At 37.7% G+C, this 18,923-nt stretch overlaps 3 protein-coding genes across 6 annotated transcripts in view; 1 reads left to right on the forward strand and 2 right to left on the reverse strand.

The window, feature by feature from the left end:
- Window positions 1–1,632, reverse strand: part of LOC135211195 (transmembrane protein 65-like) — a 162,811-nt gene extending 161,179 nt beyond the window's left edge. For all 3 annotated transcript variants that reach the window (XM_064244417.1, XM_064244416.1, XM_064244415.1), the window contains exon 1: window positions 1,217–1,632. In XM_064244417.1, the coding sequence (XP_064100487.1) occupies window positions 1,217–1,547 (331 nt within the window). In that variant the 5' untranslated portion in view covers window positions 1,548–1,632. The remainder of the gene's footprint in view (window positions 1–1,216) is intronic.
- A 4,284-nt stretch (window positions 1,633–5,916) lies between these two features.
- LOC135211198 (leupeptin-inactivating enzyme 1-like) overlaps window positions 5,917–18,923 on the reverse strand; it is a 34,339-nt gene continuing 21,332 nt past the window's right edge. The window contains exons 2-13 of one of the 2 annotated variants that reach the window (XM_064244419.1): window positions 15,386–15,620; window positions 13,538–13,713; window positions 13,061–13,150; window positions 11,929–12,147; window positions 11,261–11,438; window positions 10,734–10,846; window positions 10,174–10,414; window positions 8,784–8,917; window positions 8,453–8,577; window positions 7,531–7,733; window positions 7,168–7,377; window positions 5,917–6,170 (exon numbers count right to left, since the gene is read on the reverse strand). In XM_064244419.1, the coding sequence (XP_064100489.1) occupies window positions 6,076–6,170; window positions 7,168–7,377; window positions 7,531–7,733; window positions 8,453–8,577; window positions 8,784–8,917; window positions 10,174–10,414; window positions 10,734–10,846; window positions 11,261–11,438; window positions 11,929–12,147; window positions 13,061–13,150; window positions 13,538–13,713; window positions 15,386–15,407 (1,806 nt within the window). In that variant the 5' untranslated portion in view covers window positions 15,408–15,620 and the 3' untranslated portion in view covers window positions 5,917–6,075. The remainder of the gene's footprint in view (window positions 6,171–7,167; window positions 7,378–7,530; window positions 7,734–8,452; window positions 8,578–8,783; window positions 8,918–10,173; window positions 10,415–10,733; window positions 10,847–11,260; window positions 11,439–11,928; window positions 12,148–13,060; window positions 13,151–13,537; window positions 13,714–15,385; window positions 15,621–18,923) is intronic. The other variant, XM_064244420.1, reaches the window with a different exon arrangement.
- The window catches only part of LOC135211201 (phytanoyl-CoA dioxygenase domain-containing protein 1-like), an 89,792-nt gene continuing 87,534 nt past the window's right edge, over window positions 16,666–18,923 (forward strand). Inside the window, exon 1 of the mRNA XM_064244427.1 lies at window positions 16,666–16,827. The gene's annotated coding sequence lies outside the window, so the exon portion shown is untranslated. The remainder of the gene's footprint in view (window positions 16,828–18,923) is intronic.

The raw sequence follows: 18,923 nt of genomic DNA on the forward strand, positions 1-18,923 counted from the left end.
GTAAAACATCTTCATATATCAAAAAAGTAAATAATAAAGATATTAAATGTGCCTTACGGATTATAACAATTACATGAATAGCTGATAACAATCTGCATGAATAACTTGTAAACTGTTCTGCAAGAAAGTTGAGTATAGCAATTCATTTACAATAGATACGAAAGTCAAGATGTCATGACGTCATACTACAGGACTTAAAAGAACGTTCTAATTCCGAAAAATAATTACATAAGTTTGAGTCAGAATCGAGTTACTTTTTCAATAACTAATATTTTTCAAATTAATCATCATGAATATGTAAAATATTGATGTTTTACTATTTATATAAATAATTATCTTAGTGCCCGCCTTCATTGTCTTCTTCTACCAAAACAGTAGTTCCCCCCGTTTAAAAACGTCGTGGTTAGGGACCGTGTTCCGATTGTTGTGATGAAAGTGCTCCAGCGTCTGTTGGCACAGGTGGTGTGCGGATTTATCACAGGAAATGGTTAGTTTATTGACACAAGCTACTCCGTAAACATCGAGATGGCGTCAATCTTCTAAATACCTCGAGTTGTAAGTAAAAATGTTGAACGCTTGTTCTGGTTTGATATTTCCACTGCCGTGGGCGCCATTTTCAGTACCTCTGTTAAATCTTAAAATTTTGGCCTTAATTTCTAACTTTGGAGAAAATACTACTTCGAAAGGAGAGTAGAGGTCTTTAGCTCCGTTTCTCACCAACAACAAGTCGCGACTGATGCCCATCTCGGGTGTCAGGACGCGTTATAATGTACTTTTTCGGAGTGTGGCTAGCATTGATTGTAGGTGGCCTGCTTGGCCTGCTGTGATATTTTACCCTATTTTTAAGCGTAAGTAAAAATTTTGAAAGCGTTTTGGTGAGATTTGCACTGCGTTGGACACCCTTTTCACTACCCTCTGTTTAAATCTTAAAATTTGGCCTTAGCCTAATTTCTAACTTTGGAGAAAATACTTACTTCGAAAGGATAGTAGAGGTCTTTGCCTCCACTTCTCACCATCAAGTCGCGACTGATGCCCATCTCCCGTGTTAGGACGCGTTATAATGTACTTTTTCGAAGGGTGGCATGCATTGATAGTCGTTAGCCTGCTGCAGGCCATGCGGTGTTTTACCCTAAGTACTTTTTAGGAGGGTGGCATGCTGTGATCGTCGGTGAGTTGATCCAAGCCATGCGGTTGTTTACCCTACTACCATACTAACCTTCAGCCTTTTTCATCGCTTCCGTTGCTTGGGCTTTGTGTATTTCTTCCAAAACCGCCGCTCTTTGCTCTGGTGTAAGGGAACTGACAAATTCCAAAACAGTGTCCTGGGTATAAATCGGGTTGTTTCCTTGGACGCTTGGACCATCGGGAATTCGTCCATTCTTATCACTCTCGGTTTCTATAGTCTTGTCAGCTGCTGTGGAATACCTGGCAGCAGGCGTCGTTCGTATTCGAATTTTCGTCAAATAAACCGAACTAGAAAATGGAACTCTATCGCGTATACATCGTAAAATAAGGGAAGCAAAGAGGCCAGGCCTTCCTGTCAACATTGTAAACAAAACAGCAGCCGACGCTTAATTGCATTCTCAGTTGCCAGTCAAGATGCGCAAGCAACGAGAACAGGAATTGGTCCTGCCATGCAACATCTACGTGTTGTTGAGCACGTACTGTATTTCAGACTTGCTTTTCAGGTAATAATCGAAATAAAAAAAGTTATTAAACATACTCATGTTTGGTATAATGTAAAATGACATTCTTTCCCGAAGGTACGATTACATGAATCCAATTACGTGAGCTGTCAGTAACTTGAGTGAAGTGACAAAAAACGTTTGTGCATTACGCTATCATTAGAGATCGGAGACAAAGAACAGCTGAAAAGCTTATGAGGATGGATATATTAGCTGTAAGTCAGCAATAAAATGTTTTGATTTATCATAATCACGATACTATTGAAAGCTTATAAACTAAATTGATCTCTGTATTGTGGCGACGCATGATTGTTATCTAGCTAATATTATAAAAGACAAGCGAAAATTTTTTGCTCATTTTATACTATAAAGCAGCAAAAAATAAAAAAATAGAAGGTTACCGAGAGAGTACTACACAATTTTGCTTTGTGTAAACTCAAGGTCCAGATCAAAGGCTATTTATGACCTACCACAGCATCTTCAGAGCAAGGTTATTCATTTAATAATGTTCACTGCATTTATTTTCGGTGGACTTTCTATTTTGCCCTGCTTCTTTCATATAATCTATAACTTTCTCGTATGAATTACTCATCAGTGCAGTTACTTTTTATAAATAGAATAGACCATGTATTCTATTCTGTTGTGCATTCTTGGTGTATTTTTACTGCACTTCCTCATGATCCTAGTCCTATTTATATCTTAGTGCAATGAAGGTGAAAACCCTGCTCGCGTACTACAGTACTTTGCTTTCATGGGTTGTTAATGGTACTGCTCATTACAGTGAGCTCAAGCCTGCATGTTCTACAGTGGACATTAGATCATTTCTTGGTTCATTATAGGCAGTTACTGTTACTTAATTGTGTGTTTACATAACTAGACTAGATAGAAGTGTCTTGAACGTTATTTATTCAAATATTCTTATGCATTAGATCAGGGGTTTTTCAACCTTTTCCTCCCCACGTACCCTTTTGGGTACCTATATTTGTAATGTCAGTAATGTAGTGCCCCCTTTACGTATAACGTGGAAAACAAAACCGACTCAGAAAAACTGTACAGAGGGGAAGTAAGTACATAACCGAATTACATAAAAAATAAAGACAATTTTTTATAATGATTTACCTCTGGCTGTGCAGTAAATTTTCAAGGTTATGGTACTGAGCTGCAAAAACAAAATACATTATTATTACAGCAGCTGCAAAGGTAGTTAATGAAATGGCTGAAACTGTTTTCATTAACTATCCAAGTTGGCCGGGGAGCAGATCTTGCTAAATCATACTGAAGATCGGCATGCAAGATTCATTCGAGTGTCAAGGGTCTGTCAGGGGTAACCCCTGACAGACTATTGGCGTACCCCCTGGGGCACACATACCGTAGGTGAAAACCCCTACACACTGTACTCGATTTTTTCCCATTTGTCCACCCGCCTGTGGTGTTTGCGTATGGTAATAGGTACTAGGTCCCAGGCTTTAGATAGTTACATTCAGCTTACATTCAACAATAATAACAATATCCTGTTTCGAATATTAACGGTGTAATTGGCATACAGTAAAATTTTAAAACAGTTTACAGTTGCAAATGTACACCCAGATATCCTTTTCTTTACCTAAAACTTACACATAGCATTACAATCTAAAGCCCGAGACGCATGCAGTGTTACCATACGCAAACACCACAGGGGGTTGGACAGATGGAAAAAAAACAGAGTATAGGTTTTTGTGGTTTACCCTAATTATTATTGTGTACTTTCACCCTCTCACCAGCTGCTTTAATGCAAGTAATGTCTATATAACCAGGGTAAAATGGATTCCACTTGCAAATAATGCAGGTTGTCAAAATGAATATTAATCTGAGATGTTTTAATATCACATATACGTGTATAAATATAGGTCCAGATTTGCAATTTTCAATTTGCATTCTAAAAGTTATACCTACAAATTAATTATCTGCGAACCAGCAGCTAACCATGTTGAGGTTTGCTTTGGTCTTGCGTCATATGTTGAAATAGAATAGTGCTGGCTTTACGCATTTGCCATTATAGATTTTGCTCACTTTAGCAAGTTGCTGATGTTTCAATAGTTTTTGATATGAAAAGTCTTTGGAAAAGCAAAATTCGATATCTGTTTTAATGTTAAGGTATAATTATTATTCCTATGTCACTCCCTCATGCCGGACTTAATTTTTTTTCTAATTTACCAGCTGATAGAGCAAAACACCCAAGAAACTCCATTACAAGATTAGCGACGCCAGCGGTAGAATCACGAAATAACTGAATCGGGATTCAGATAAACCTCTGTTTGTGGCTTAGTACTATTACCAGTTTTTAAGATTATTCTTAGCTTTTTTTTTTTTTTTATCTAATCGTCCTAAGTTTGTTGTCGTTGATAGTTGGCCTACAATATCCATACTTAGTATTGTCAGTATGGTTTTCCGCCTAAACTCTTCATTCTCATTATCTATAGGTTTTTCTTCTTATCATAAAACGGTGGTGCGGTCAAAAGTTTTGGAACCGGCGTAAAGCAAATGAACCGTCCCAGCTTTTAGGAGGATATATAGACGCATATACGCACAAACAAACGAACTGGCTGTATATTACGCTCCATTAGGACTTGACTGTGCAAATTCAACAGGCTTTTGAAGGGGAATTGATAAAAAGAATGATTTTATTTCCGGCTATTAAAAACCTCGGATAATTTTCATGACACAAAAGAAGACTTATTTACGAATTCATAATTATGCTGAAGCAATTATACTAAGTCTTATGAATGAAAACAAAAAAAAGTTCTCATTTTCTAAGGATGCAGTCTTCCCTAGGACTCCCTTTCTTGACGAAAGCAAGATCTCATTGCCATTCGGCAGGCGCCAGACTAAATCGAGCTCTGTCCCAGTCCGAGTGCCCTTAGGACCTCCCGTGGTTCTTTGCTCCGCCCACCGTTTCCTAGCTGTCCCAAGGACAAGGTACGACATGTGCGTAGTTTGTCTTTTTTTTTTATGATAAACCTGGCTACTATTAATCACGCTGACATATATCTCCGCTGGTTCCTGATTAAAATATATGGTTATCAAAACATGATGATAAATCTGATATTATAGTCTATACTCTCTATAGGAAGACTGCATGAGACTACGAGATGAACGTTGTCATTGTGCTAGTGGAATCCCCTTGCAAATTGCGCGCCAATCAGATTTTAACAAGCGAATATGACGACATTTTTTTGTTACAGCTGTTATACTGCACCGATATCTGAGTAGAGTTATCGTCACACTTAACAGTATCTAAGGTCAATTAGCCGTACTTGACAATTACTTCGTCAGCATAGAAATGTTGTGACGTCATCCAGATTCATATTTGGATACAAGAATGCATTTAATCTCTCGTGCTCTTTGTATTAGATATACACTGCGCGTGTTGCTTTTCTATTTTTCTTTTTCCTTAACAACTTAAACTGTGGAAAAAGAATTCAGAGGATAAAAAAAGAACAAGCTCATCGGAATTTTTATTCAGTTCACAGATGCTTAGGAAATATGTTTCCTAAAAATGTGTATATAGTTATATGAAAGTGTATCAGTGTAGTTGCAGTTGATTTTTCATCGTAACATTTTCAAAACTAGTTTTAAGAGTTGGTGTTGAAGTCAGGTGCAAAATGTGAAGATGTACAATCATAAATAATGCAGTATTACCTGAGAAAGGTTTGTTGGCAATGTCAAGGTATAGACTCAGAACAGATTTCATCGATAAGCAACAAAATAGAAGTTAGTTACTTAACAATTGAAAAATGTGAATTCCAGTTTTCACTCAAAGAGAGGAAGTGAGAAAGTTACCAAGAATATATATAGTTCCTGACCAGCAGGACGGGATATCAGGCGTATTTATCAGCGACATTAAAATGCAAGCCGAATTATTATGCTACTTTCTTTGATTCAATATTCTGCAACGAAACTGTTTATTTGATTAGATACGACATTAGGACAAAATACATAGTTATAAGAACACTTGTAATACAGTTTCGTATCTCTCTCTAGGAAAAAACTTAATTACTTTGAATTGGAAGATGCTTTTTAGACTTGAGACTAGCTTACACTGGAACATTTTATCTTTCTCAATGTGAGAACCTGTGCACATAGAAGACACACGATATATATATATATATATATATATATATATATTATATATCTATATATATATATATATATTATATATATATTATATATATATATATTTAATATAATTCGTTTTGGACGCCATTTTATAAGTATACATATCATACACTTCGGCATAGAAAATAAAATTTGGAAAAATAAATAATTCTCTATTTTTATAATGTTCATCACATTCTAAAATAAAACTTAAAAAAAATAGAATAGGTTATAAATATGTGCAGGGCCTTTCTCTTCACGGTTCCGTTTGGGCTGACAGTGAAGGAAGTAGTCCTAAGAAGTGAAGGATCTCCATGGCTGTCTGCACAGATTCGATGGTCATCCCTTTCCCTGAAGCAGTAGCAGAAGATCAGGAATGATAATGGTGATGTGGAAAAGGATGTGTATAGGTATATCACGTATGCCTTCTAACCCTTAGATATCAAGGGGGATTATCTCCTGGCCACCTCCACGGTCTAGACCTACATTCTCTAGACCAAGACTTCCTAACCTTTCGAGTCCTATTTTGTTGACTATATAATTCAATATACTTAGTTTAATACATACTTTAGGTATGAATAGGTAGGAATGGAACGTGCGAGAAAATCAAAAGCATTTGTAGTTTCATATAGTTATCTATTTACAAAATGTACTACTCGATCATGTATTTATTCTACTTTCCATCATAATTCCTGCTGTTCATTACCTTATACTTTTTTAACAAGTAAACAGAGCTAACTTTTCATATTCAATGAAAATACATTTGAATGATTATCTTTTAATAAAATTAAACACCATCCAACCACTGGCTACTTAAAACTGGGCTTCTAGTTCGTTTTTGCACGAAGAGCTGCCACAATAAAATGAATTGGTTCAAACTTCTTTTGTGGAGCCTCGTAATCTTCTGAATCACTTGCCAATGACGACTGGTTGCCACCTATCATGCCCAGCTTATTTATTTTAAGCAAAATATAGGACTGAAGATAAAGAAGATTCATGACAAAATGAAGTCCATGCTGTGTAATGTGACAACCATAATTTTGAACGTCTTCTTATAGATATGAGTTGCTTACTTTACTTGGAAATTAACTTTATAAGGGCTGGTCTCACTGACAGTTCAGTGCCGCGCTGGCTGTAAATATCTTATTCTATTTGTATTTTGTGAAGTGAAGAATTGCTGTTTCATACTTTTGCGAATACATATATTATCTTTAGAAAATTTACAGTTGCGTTTAGGCATCTTCTGCACCTATAAACTTAACCTCAGCAAAAATGAAACCTAAACTTTTGATAGGTCAAAATACTCAAGTTGTTTACAATTGCCTGTTCGGTCTCAACGAGAGCTTACCTGGATCTTGTCTGTTCGATGACCCCATCAAACTGAAGAGAGTTGGTATGGAGAGCCTTCCCCTTGGACCACACTTTCCTTCTGCTAGCTCTGCCACTGCCCAGACAACCGCCTGCGTCACTTTCGTCACCATCCCCATGTCCTGCAGCCCTTCTTGTAGACTATCACAGAACTTGTGGTAGCATTCTCTCATGTAGCCACGGTACGGACCTATGGGACAGTAGTAAAGGCTTACTTGTGTCCTTTCATTTATGCCATATAATTGAAGATTACATTACCCTCATCCAATTCTCAGAACCATCCCCAAAGTATAATATTACCAACATTAATCCTGGTGCAATGAAACTAGAGGTGATTTCTTACCCATATCCGTGACAAGGACAGCAGGAATCGACTTCTCGTAATCCGTATCGTTCAGGTACCAGAAACGAACGTGATCTGAACGGATGAAGTCGAAGTGGTTTCTCAAGACTGATATGTTTGGCACGCTGGAACCGAGTTCTTCCAGGCCCATCAATTCCAGTCTGTATTTGTTATGGCCCAGTCCACGGTAATAACGATTTAATCTGAGGAAAATAGGTTGACATGACTTTCTTGGTTGTTCGCTGGTTCAAGAAAATGAAGTCCCATTTTAGTACCACACACACAAGATTCGAAATGTGATTGGTGATTCTTATTCTTTCTTGAGTAGTGCGATTACTCGTTTTGCTATGTGACAGGCAAGAAATGCACATATGAAGGGCATGAATGAACTTTCATCACTTTATACAGTATTTTTCATTTCTATAGTAGAAATAAGACAGTTTTTCTTGTTTATATTACGAAGGACATGCTAAATTGCTGTTTCATCGGTTAGAGTTTTTGCTACCCTATATACGATATAGACTAAGAGCAAATTGAGTAGTAGCTAATTCTCATGTGCTCTGAGCGAGACATTCTGTTAGTTCTACCAAACCATTAATAGATTATTCGAGAAAGAAACATGTAAAAAATCGAGTTTTCTGTACAACGTATAATGAAGGCCACCTAAAACAGATCAACCTTTCGGTGGTCTCGGTAGCCTATAATGCTCTATGAGCTGCTGCCCATGAAACTTTAACCACGGCCCGGTGGTAGCCTGGTTTATATGGTTGCCAGACGCACGATTATGGCTAACTTTAACCTTAATTAGAATAAACTATTGAGGCTACATGGCTACAATTTGGTATGTTTGATGACCGGAGGGTAGATGATCAACGTACCAATTTGCAGCCCTCTAGCCTCAGTAGTTTTAAAGATCACTTACGCCTTGGCTAGATGGGTGTCTACTTCCGTTCGATACACAACTGCGGTGAAATCTCCGGTGTAATTATGCCGAGCTATGCTCTCGTTAACACCTGGCAGATAAGACGCCCAGGGATCAGGAAACTCCTGGAAGAATTTGATGATTTCGTGTGAATTGTTGTGGATACATAACGTGAGATCAGCACTATGCAGTGAGATTCATTCGTGGTTTTCATTTCCTCGGTTACACTATAAACCATATTTCAGAGGAACATCATATTACTACTAGGCCTACAACTATTCACTTAATGTTCACTTTCCATCCATATAGGTAAACTGCATCTCTCTCTCACCTGACTGTTCGGGTTTGGATCCCAGTTGGATATGCAGTCCAGGATGAAGGCTCCAGTTACTTCTTCGATGCCAAATTCTTTTATGATGGACTTGACGAGGTAATCCTTAACAAACATGAGTGATCCCTGAGTTCCTGTGATGAAATGAATGACAGTGAATGTATGATAGTTTCGTTGTGAAATGTGACTGGAAATCTTAACAAGGAAGTCACGATAACACGGAGACATGAGGGCTAGAGGGAGATAGCTGACCTCTGAAGATTTATTCGTCCATACAGCTTTCCAGCAGGAAGCTGCAACTAACTCTCTCCTTGCTGTGCAATGCAAGGCACATTCCCCCACCGTCCAACATATAGTACTGTTCAAGAATACAGCTAGCCCATACAGGTAAGCAACCTTGGGCTCACTTGCCAAATCTGGCAAGTGCGGTCCTCTATCATGGTGCCCCTTGTCAAGTCAGGAAAAAATAACAAATACGAGATGGAGAGAATGTTATATAGAAGAGGCAAGTTCAAAATTGTTAAGCTATACCTAATTGTTAGTCTAAAGGAGTCCTACTTGTGAATCTGCATTACATGGATACGATACATGAATAAAGACAACTTATTCTCTGCTTATTCATTCCTCGCCAGTAATGAGTGACTTCTTAATAATGAAATATTTCTTTGCGCACATTTTTTTTCACGCGTAGAAAGCTCATGACATCAAATATAATATGTATCTGGAAATCAACCATGTCTAAAAGAAAGCTGGGACGAAGAACATATGAAAATGGAGAATACATTATGTATTGATAATGTCATTGATAGAATTTTTCTTCTTAAGTATTCACCAATTTTTATTTTTTATGGCACCATTTGTACACGTAAGGTCTCTTATTACTGATTTGTTACGTGCAACAAGCATTATCATATTCATAGTTGTACTGAAGGTGGTAAGACGTGGAATTAATTTAGTACAGGTAGTCCCTGGTTATCGGTGGACTCGGTTATCGGCGATCCGGTTTTATGGGGCTTGTCTAGTGCCATAATATCGGCAATTTATGGTGCCATAATGGGACGAGTTCCGGTTATCAGCACCATAAGGGTTCTTATGGCGTGCCATAGGGGTGCTTATGGCGCCATAAAGATGCTTATGGCATGCCATAAGGGTGCTTATGGCACCGATATCTGGTTATCAGCGCCATAAGCGCCATAAATCACTTAGTTTCAGTTAATGGTGGTTTTTGCTTATCGGCACACCCCAGGGAACGAAACCCCTGCTGATAACCGGGGAATGCCTGTATAGGCAAACTGGATTAAGAAAATTAGCATAACCCTGAAATATGGTATGGTAATAATAAAATTTCTAGTATTACCATTAGCATCATTGTAATAAATGAAAATCTTACCGACTTCCTCCAGATCAAAGGCTACGAAGAAGATGGAGTGAGCGAAGGAACATCCGCTGGAGGTGAGGACCCGGGCAGCCTCCACCAATGCCGCTAACCCTGAGCCATTGTCGTCCAGTCCCGGAGTGTCTGGTACAGTGTCAAAATGTGCCCCAATGATGATGGGTTTGTCTTGCGGCGTTCCCCAATTCGTTCCCGCCAAAACGCCGATGACATTCACTCCCTGCAGATCCTGGTCAAACTGGAAAGCAGACACAAATAAAGACAACACAATAGCCACAATGACTTATTACTTCTCGATTTCCTCGCATATTTTTGGATGTTCGCTTTGAAGAAATATGAATTAATTTCGGCTGTGTTCAATATCCTGTCGCATGGAGATTCTGTACTTAGAAATGAAATCAACCATCTAAAAAGGACATTCATGGTCTTTTCACGGAAGCTGAATAATAAAACCAAATTCCTTGGAAGTAGGAAAATTGCTATTCTGTTTTCATACTTCTCAGACAACAATTGTAAATCTACCTAGACCGTGGGCAGGAATGGTCAGGAAAACTCACCCAAAAGAAGTATTCAACGGCGGAAAAGACGTGATCGACCACCATCAGCCCGAAGGAGTCAAATTTCTTCGTGAGATAAAGAGCTACTGACAGTTTATGAATCCCGGATGAATCTGCGTGAGGTAGAGGAGCAAAGAACATAGACAGTTATAACTTAATTTGAAAATAACTATTTTCATGGTAAGCTACGCTGTGCCACATGGAAGACTAAAGAAACTTTAATGTCTATTGTGGCCATTATTTGAGAAATTCTATATGTATGTTCAGTCAGGTCACTTCATTGCTTTATTTTCTGATTTTTGAAATTAGCTCAGAAAAATTAAAGTTAAAAAAAATCAATAAATTCATCAGTGCAAAGTACCACCACTGCAAGATGTAATTTATTGCCGTAAAATCAGAGTAAAGACCTAGTTTTGTTCAATGAAATGATCAAGTGCAAATGCACACTAATTCTCTTTTACAACTGCTTTCAACCACCTTGAAAAATAACAAAGTAGAGAGAGAGAGAGAGAGAGACTTCGTAGTACCATGGTTCCTGGGAAGGGTGAATGAGGTGGCCATCATTTGTTTCAGATGTTCTGGCGCCACATGGAGAGGAGAGGCTGGGCTATAGAACTGTCTTCCTGATATGTCTTCATCTTTCGTCAGCTGGAGAAAATACTCTTCTATTTCCTCTGGGAATTTCCACTTGTCGATCGGTACCACCTGAGAAACAAGAGTTAACGATGATTAAAATAAATGTAGTCAGTTACGTGTGGACAGTTTTAATGGTGTTGGAAATCAGAATGAAAACTGAATGAACGAATGACCTCACCCTCAGGAAACGCACAATCTGCCCGTCCATTTTCTCCATCAAATACAAACGTTTTCTTTGGCTTTCATTCAAGATTTTAACATGGCAGATTCATTGCAGTCGGGATTTGCCTCTTATTAAATACCAGAAACGTAACATTGAGCAGAAGTAAGAGAAAGAAGAGGGAGAACATGGTGTGATGAAAAGAAGAAAAATTAATATCTTTACTGAAATGGAACGGAAACCTCTTACAGGTAGGCCAATGTCTGAAATTCTGTATACAGGACCAAGCTGTGCTTATAGTATGGTCAGCCAGCCATTCTGGTCCAACAGCAGAAACTGATCCAGTCTAGAAGGGAGGGAAAGAGGGATTCTCCCTCGGAACAGCTACGTCAGACGTACCTTCGGATCAGGATCAATGTGATTAGGATCCCAGCCGGTCCTGAGGGCGTACATGATCTTCATGGCGTCGTCGAAGTCATCGTCTGACGGGACGAGGGTGAGAGGACCCGCAAACTGGCCACTGAAGATCACTCTCAGAATTTCCATGGCCTCTTCGCTGACGTTTGGAACGCGGGCGCGAATCTGCTCCTCTGTCAGCGCTGGAATCACTTTGGGCTCCTGGAATGAGTAGGCAAAGAGCGATGAACTCCGAGGAAGGGTCGGTGACTTCTTTCAATTTTGACAGAAAGGCCAGTTTCTACACATTTTCAATCAGCTTTCTTACTTTGTTTGTAGGGTGGTTTTACGTTGCCTGGAACCAGTAGTTATTCAGCAACGGGACCAACGGCTTTACGTGACTTCCGAACCACGTCGAGAGTGAACTTCTATCGCCAGAAATACAAATCTCTAACCCCTCAGTGGAATGCCCGAAAATGGAACTCGCGGCCACCGAGGTGGTGCGCCAACACCATACCGACCATGCCACTGAGGCGCTTGCTTGCTCGCTCGTACTTGTCATACTTAATTGGGTACTATCAGTGAATAAGATTGTAAAGATATGTACCTAAAAATGAACTTACCTATGTAAGCACAGGTATGCATACATATGCAAACATAAGCATGTGCATCAACTGAAAGCACAGTATAATACCAGATACACTATTAATCTTATGACTTGATTGTTTTGTTTTTATATGGTGTTTTTACGTTGCATGGAACCAGTGGTTATTCAGCAACGGGGTTACGACTTGATCATCAGGGTAGAGCATTTAATTTAGCATTTTGTTCTGACCTCATTGTACGACAAAGTACTGTATTTGAGATGGAAGATATTGTAAGTATTAATCATATGGAATATGTAGTGCTTACTTATCATGCGCTGAGGAGTCTTTTTCAAAAACAATTCAAGCATTTGCATCAAGAAAATGTATTCTCTCTCTCTCTCTCTCTCTCTCTCTCTCTCTCTCTCTCTGGGACCACCAGGTTTATTCTCACATTCCAGTTTCGCAGGAATTGATCAAAGGATGAGTAAAAAAAAAAACATTCCCTCTGCTAAATGTAATTGCAAATGTATTTAACATAATGAGCTTACCTCGGGTTGTGTTTCAACAAATATATTTTCTTCTGGGCTCGTGATATTTGCGGGCAGTTTTCCATGCTGATCAACTAGATGGGACATCCCCTTACAAAATGAAAGAAGAAAAAGATGCTACATTTTGATAATTGTTGAAAATATTAGGCTACACTATACTAGGATGTAGAATATATTTGCAAGTAGTATATATCATTGAACATTACTGGAATCCTTTAAATTGGAATTTGATCAATTATCAGTACTCTATCATCATTATTATTCAGAAGATGAAAACCTATTCATATGGAACAAGCTGACATAAGTCTAAGAAAAAAAAGTGATGGTAGGCTAATGTTTGGCTTAATTTGTGTCCTCGGGAACTTCATTTGCAAGTTTGCAGCATTCCAAGCACATGCAAAAGGAAAAAATAAAAAAGCAAACGCCGCAGAAGACAGAGCATAAAGAGCTAAAACCACGAAGAAGCGTAAGAGTTACTTGCATAGCCTTCGAGTTCAGCTTCAGCGTGAAGGTGCTCGTCGAGGGGTGGGAGAGGAAGGCGTAGATGGTAAAGTCCTCCAGAGCGCGGATGTGGTCCGGTGACGTCACATTTGAGAAGTCGAGGGAGACGCGCGCCAGGACGACGGTCAACAGGCTCAAGAGTTCGTTCAGTGCTGTAAATACCAGACGTGGAACACGGAATAATGTATTTTCAGGGAAGGTTTAAATGGAAACAGGCTGATCAGAGACTACTCTGGCTATACGATATGAGACCACAGTACCTCGACGAGCATCTGTTAATTCTATGGCCTATAGCTACACACAGCTGAAAGAAATAGGCAAACGAAAAATTTGAAATAATATCTTAATGCCTTTCAATGTTTTAAAAGTATAATCTGAAAAAAAAACTGTAAAAAGAAATGATTTACCTATATGAGACTTGTAAATAAGAGGCAGTTCATGATTTAGAAGCGAAAACTATTATTAATAGATTTTATAATAATAATAGAAATAAAATTCAAGACAGAATAACTATTTAATGAATTCTGCTATGATATGGCTTTATATATATATGTATATATATATATATATATATATTATATATATATATATATATATATATCATACACTTATAATTTTAGGCTAAAAGATTTAACACATATAACTAATAAGGTATGCTAAAATAATGCTGTATCTTATTGCTTCTTTTATATTCAAAACGGGAAAAAGACTACGAATTTTTAGTAACTATTTATCTGTGCTAATATTTTCACAAAGCCATAATGGGTGAAAGACGAACCTTGACATTATTCAAGATCATCATAATCCCAACGAATAAGATGTATTAGGCTAGGACCATAAAAATTACATAAACTGAAAAAAAAAATGAGGAGAAACTTTAAACGACATTCCTCAAAAGACATGACATGGTGAAAGAGAGGACAAGGAGAATGAAGGATGTTACAAATAGCGACGTTATTAAAATGGAAAACAAAACTGCATCATGCGTATTATCAAGTAGAAGAGCAAGAAGACATCGACGGATTCATTGAGTGATCCCTGACGGATTCATTGAGTGATCCCTGACACTGGAGAGCTACTCTCTCGACATCAGAATCCATCATTACTTATAGTCAGACATATTTACATATGAAGATGTTTACAAAATTCACAAGGAGAAAAAGCAACATGTGTTTGGTAGCCTACTTTAGTGAATAGCTCTGTCTAAGCCTAACTTCTGTGATTGAAGGTTATTGGCTGAAAATCTTTTATACAAACTAATTCTAAAAAGAGGTTAACGATTTGTCGGGCTATAAGTAATAATCTAGCTTACCAAATTAAACTTGCTTTAAGGTATTCAAAGGGTTTGATAGTTTTCCCTGCCTGTGAAAGACAATTTATGTGACAGAAAATTTAGCAAGATCGATGGATATATCTGTTTTCATAAAAAAAAAAAGTAGTGGGAAGGAAGTAAGAAAGGCAATAGATAAACTTTAGTCTTAGTACATTATGTAAATTTTGCAGAAAATTGGAAATATACAAAGAATATCTTTGTTATCGACTTGCTAGGTTTATTTCAGTTATTGGTACTTCGAAATTTGATGAATCTTTACATATGTAAGGTTACTCTTGGCTACTACTCATACACATCTGTAAGACAACAACACAACACTACCATTCCCCATCCCCCCAAAAAGATGTAAGTAGTACTAAAGTTCAAATATGGAAGAGAAGGTTCATCGAGTTGAAGTATTAGCCTACAGTACATTAAATTTTGGGATCTTTTAATAGACCTTGGCAAGCATATCTAAACAACAGAATGACAAATGAATTTACGGAACTCACTGAAGAAAGTTTTAAGAGCCATGGTGGCTGTGATAGCAAAGTTGAAGAATCGTCCCGCTAGATGGCGATAGTTGACGGAAGGCTACTCCCAGTCACAGTCCCAAATACCGGATTTCAAGAACCCAGCATGGATGATGGATGGAGTAATTATGTGATTGAAGATGTGGTAGGCTACAGAAGGAACGAAGACAATATGGATAAGAGGGGAAACTGAAAGGTCCACTTCTAGATTCTTCTGAAAGTTGAAAAAATAAAGCAGGATAGTCATAAACAAGGGGATATATAATGATGTGCTAACATTCGCTGAGAGCAGAAAGAAAATTTAGGGAATATTACAGGAAGATCACAAATTGATACAAAAAACGAGAGGCAGTACAAATGTTGGTGAAACAATTAGAGGAAGCATCATTGTAATTAATGTAAAATTTAATGCGGATAACAGCTGGTATTTCTCTGTCAATGCAAATGCAGAAGGGCGTGCTACAAAATAGTTTTATACCTGTCGAAATGAGCTATACAGCGGCGTCTCAGCACGGTCATAAATGCAGATATTTTCTTGTCTTCAGTCAATTTTGAAAAATTAAAGTGCCAAATATCTGGAAGTGTATGGTGAAGTTGATGATAGGTTAAAAGAGCTGTTAGCAACAGTTTAAATATATATATATATATATATATATATATATATATATATATATATATATATATACATATATATATAATATATATAGTCCCTTATCTGTCAAGAGAACCATATCGAATCTGTATTTTTTCAGGAAAGTCAGATAGAAAAAAAGGATAATGCATGGGTAAACTCAACTTTGTCAGAAACGTAAATATCAAATAATTGTATGTTGGTACAATCTCTGATGTTTGAACATGAATGTTTAGGAGAATAACCTTGGTAATCAACGAGCATTCTCTACACTAGGATTAATCCTGCTCTTATGTGGTTCAAAACCCCATTTGTCTGCATAATGCATTTCAAAAAAGATTTTTAAGTATTGACTGACAATGCAGACCGTTAAGAACTCTGTTTCACAAATATTTTCGTGATAATTCTCTTATGAAAACAATCGTTTGAAAACGATCTCTGCGCATTTTTTTCCAAAACATACAGAAGAGTTTTATTAAAGGAAGTAGAGATTATGGGGCCTCATATTTGGTATTCAGTTTCTATTTGTGTATAATTGTTCTGTAATATAAGTCATGAACTCATTTGCTTTTGTCGTATAGGAATGAAATGTGTTTAATCCCGTTCTTTGATGACGTCATTGACTGGAACTTAAGGATGGCATCATGGCAGCCGGAACGGAAGGGAATCTTGGTAACTGACGTAACGTTTCGTAAATGGTGTTGTGTCATGTGTCCAGTGCGTTTTGATTCATTGACAAACCGCTGGGAAAAATTCGGTTGTCTCTACACACTTTTATTCGGGAAAACAGGTAATACTTTAGTTTTTATTGCAGTGTAGGCTACCGGATAGGTTCAACTCCTGCATAAGAAGTGATCATGCTACTTTGCTAGGCTAGTACTATATACAACCAAACTGGTTGATTGTAGGTGTTGGTGCATTGTTTTCGGTGCCAGTTTCCATATATTTTGCTCTTAACCTTGTAGAAATGTTATCATGGCATTTTAGGCCTGTTTCCGCTGGTTGCTCCTTAATTAAGAGCAAATAAAAGATACTTATAACAGGGATGCCACTCAACTTATCCTCCACATAACCTAACCTATCCCAGGGCAACTTGGAATGTTTTCATGGTACTTTAGGTCTATTTCCGCTGTTTTTTTTTTTTTAATTAAGAGCAAATCAAAGATCCTTTTAACAGGGACGCCTTGGCCTGACAAGGACTTGGATCCCCAAACATTATGTTGTAGGTTCGTAAAAGGTAAGCTCAACTTATCTGCAGTATGAATGGTGCTTTGCTCCCCTGACGGACTAATGCCCGAAAATAATCCGCATAGGGCAATAGAATTCTATGGGGCCACAGTAACACCAGATATGATGAAGGAGGTGAAGCATTTGCTACAGTTCTCTGAAGTCTTTCGTGACAGGTTAGGTTATTAGGCCAAAGTGAGAAGGCAATATATATATATATATATATATATATATATAGATATTAATAATATATATATATTTTATACATATATTTATATATGTAGCTACCACCACCAGTTGCTTCGTGGCACCTACATATGGACGGTCAAGCAGCCTAAAAATGCCATTAAAAACAGAACGTTACATATAGGATTAATGTGAAACGTCCCTTACGATGTAGTGCCGTTAATGCACCTAATGCGGTGGACTGTAGGCATTACTGAAGGTCCTTTTGGCAACTAGCTGCAATCCTGCAACCCCTTTCGTCCTCTTATTGTACTAGCTCCGGCCCCCATCCCTTAGTCTTTTTCCACCATCTTACTTCCCACCATCTTTCTTCCCACCCTCTCCTGACCATAGTTTCATAGTGCAACTGCGAGGTTTCCTTCCTTTAAAACAGCTTGTAACTACTCAGAATTTCCTTTAAAGCGCTGAATGACCTCATGGGCTCCATCGCTTGGCCTTTGGCCTAAATTCTACATATTCCATTTCATGACTTGCAACGTTTCATTCCGTTTTCTCATTGCATTTACGCTTATGTAGTAACATAAGTGTAGATTTGTTTGTTGTAAATTTTACTAAATATGTGCGTATGTGTGACTTTGCATGGTATGTGGGCAACAAATGTGCACATGATCAGTTACAGAGAGAAAGAATTCAAACAGCGCCTATTGTGTACGAATTTCCTGCATAGTATAATAATCTCGGCATTATTTGTACTACCAGTTTCATGAGCGTCATTGTTTGATTGCTCATGTGAGTGAGTTTTTTGTACATGTATTTAAATGTCAGTAATGATTTTCGAAACGTTTATTTTGCCGAGTAATACTTAGTTTTATCACAATATTTACTTTAAAAAAAAAACTTTGGTTATTGTGTTATTCCTGTGTCATTTTATCGTTTGTACTGTATAATGTATACCCTTCAGTTAGTTAAGTGTATTTTAGTTTTACCAGACCACTGAGCTGATTAACAGCTCTCCTAGGGCTGGCCCAAAGGATTAGATATTTTTACGTGGCTAGGAACCTATTGGTCAGCTAGCAACGGGACCTACAGCTAATTGTGGTATCCGAACCACATTATATCGATAAATGAATTTCTATCACCAGAAATAAATTCCCCTGATTTCCCGTTGGCCGAGCCGAGATTCGAACTTCGGACCACTGGATTGATTTGGCAGCCGAGCCACCCCCCCCCCCCCACACACACACACATATATATATATATATATATATATATATATATATATATATATATATATATATATATATATATATATATCAAAACATTGTTCAGTTTGCTTTACGTATTTTCCAAGATTTCATAACGTTTTGCAATTTATGAATACTACATGATATTGGAGGAACACCGTGTTTATAGATCACAAACGGTAGCAGTATATAAAGGATATAAAAAAAGTAGGTGCTCTAGTGTCATTTT

This window comes from Macrobrachium nipponense, chromosome 4 (genome assembly GCF_015104395.2).
Source record: "Macrobrachium nipponense isolate FS-2020 chromosome 4, ASM1510439v2, whole genome shotgun sequence".
Lineage (NCBI taxonomy): Eukaryota > Metazoa > Arthropoda > Malacostraca > Decapoda > Palaemonidae > Macrobrachium > Macrobrachium nipponense.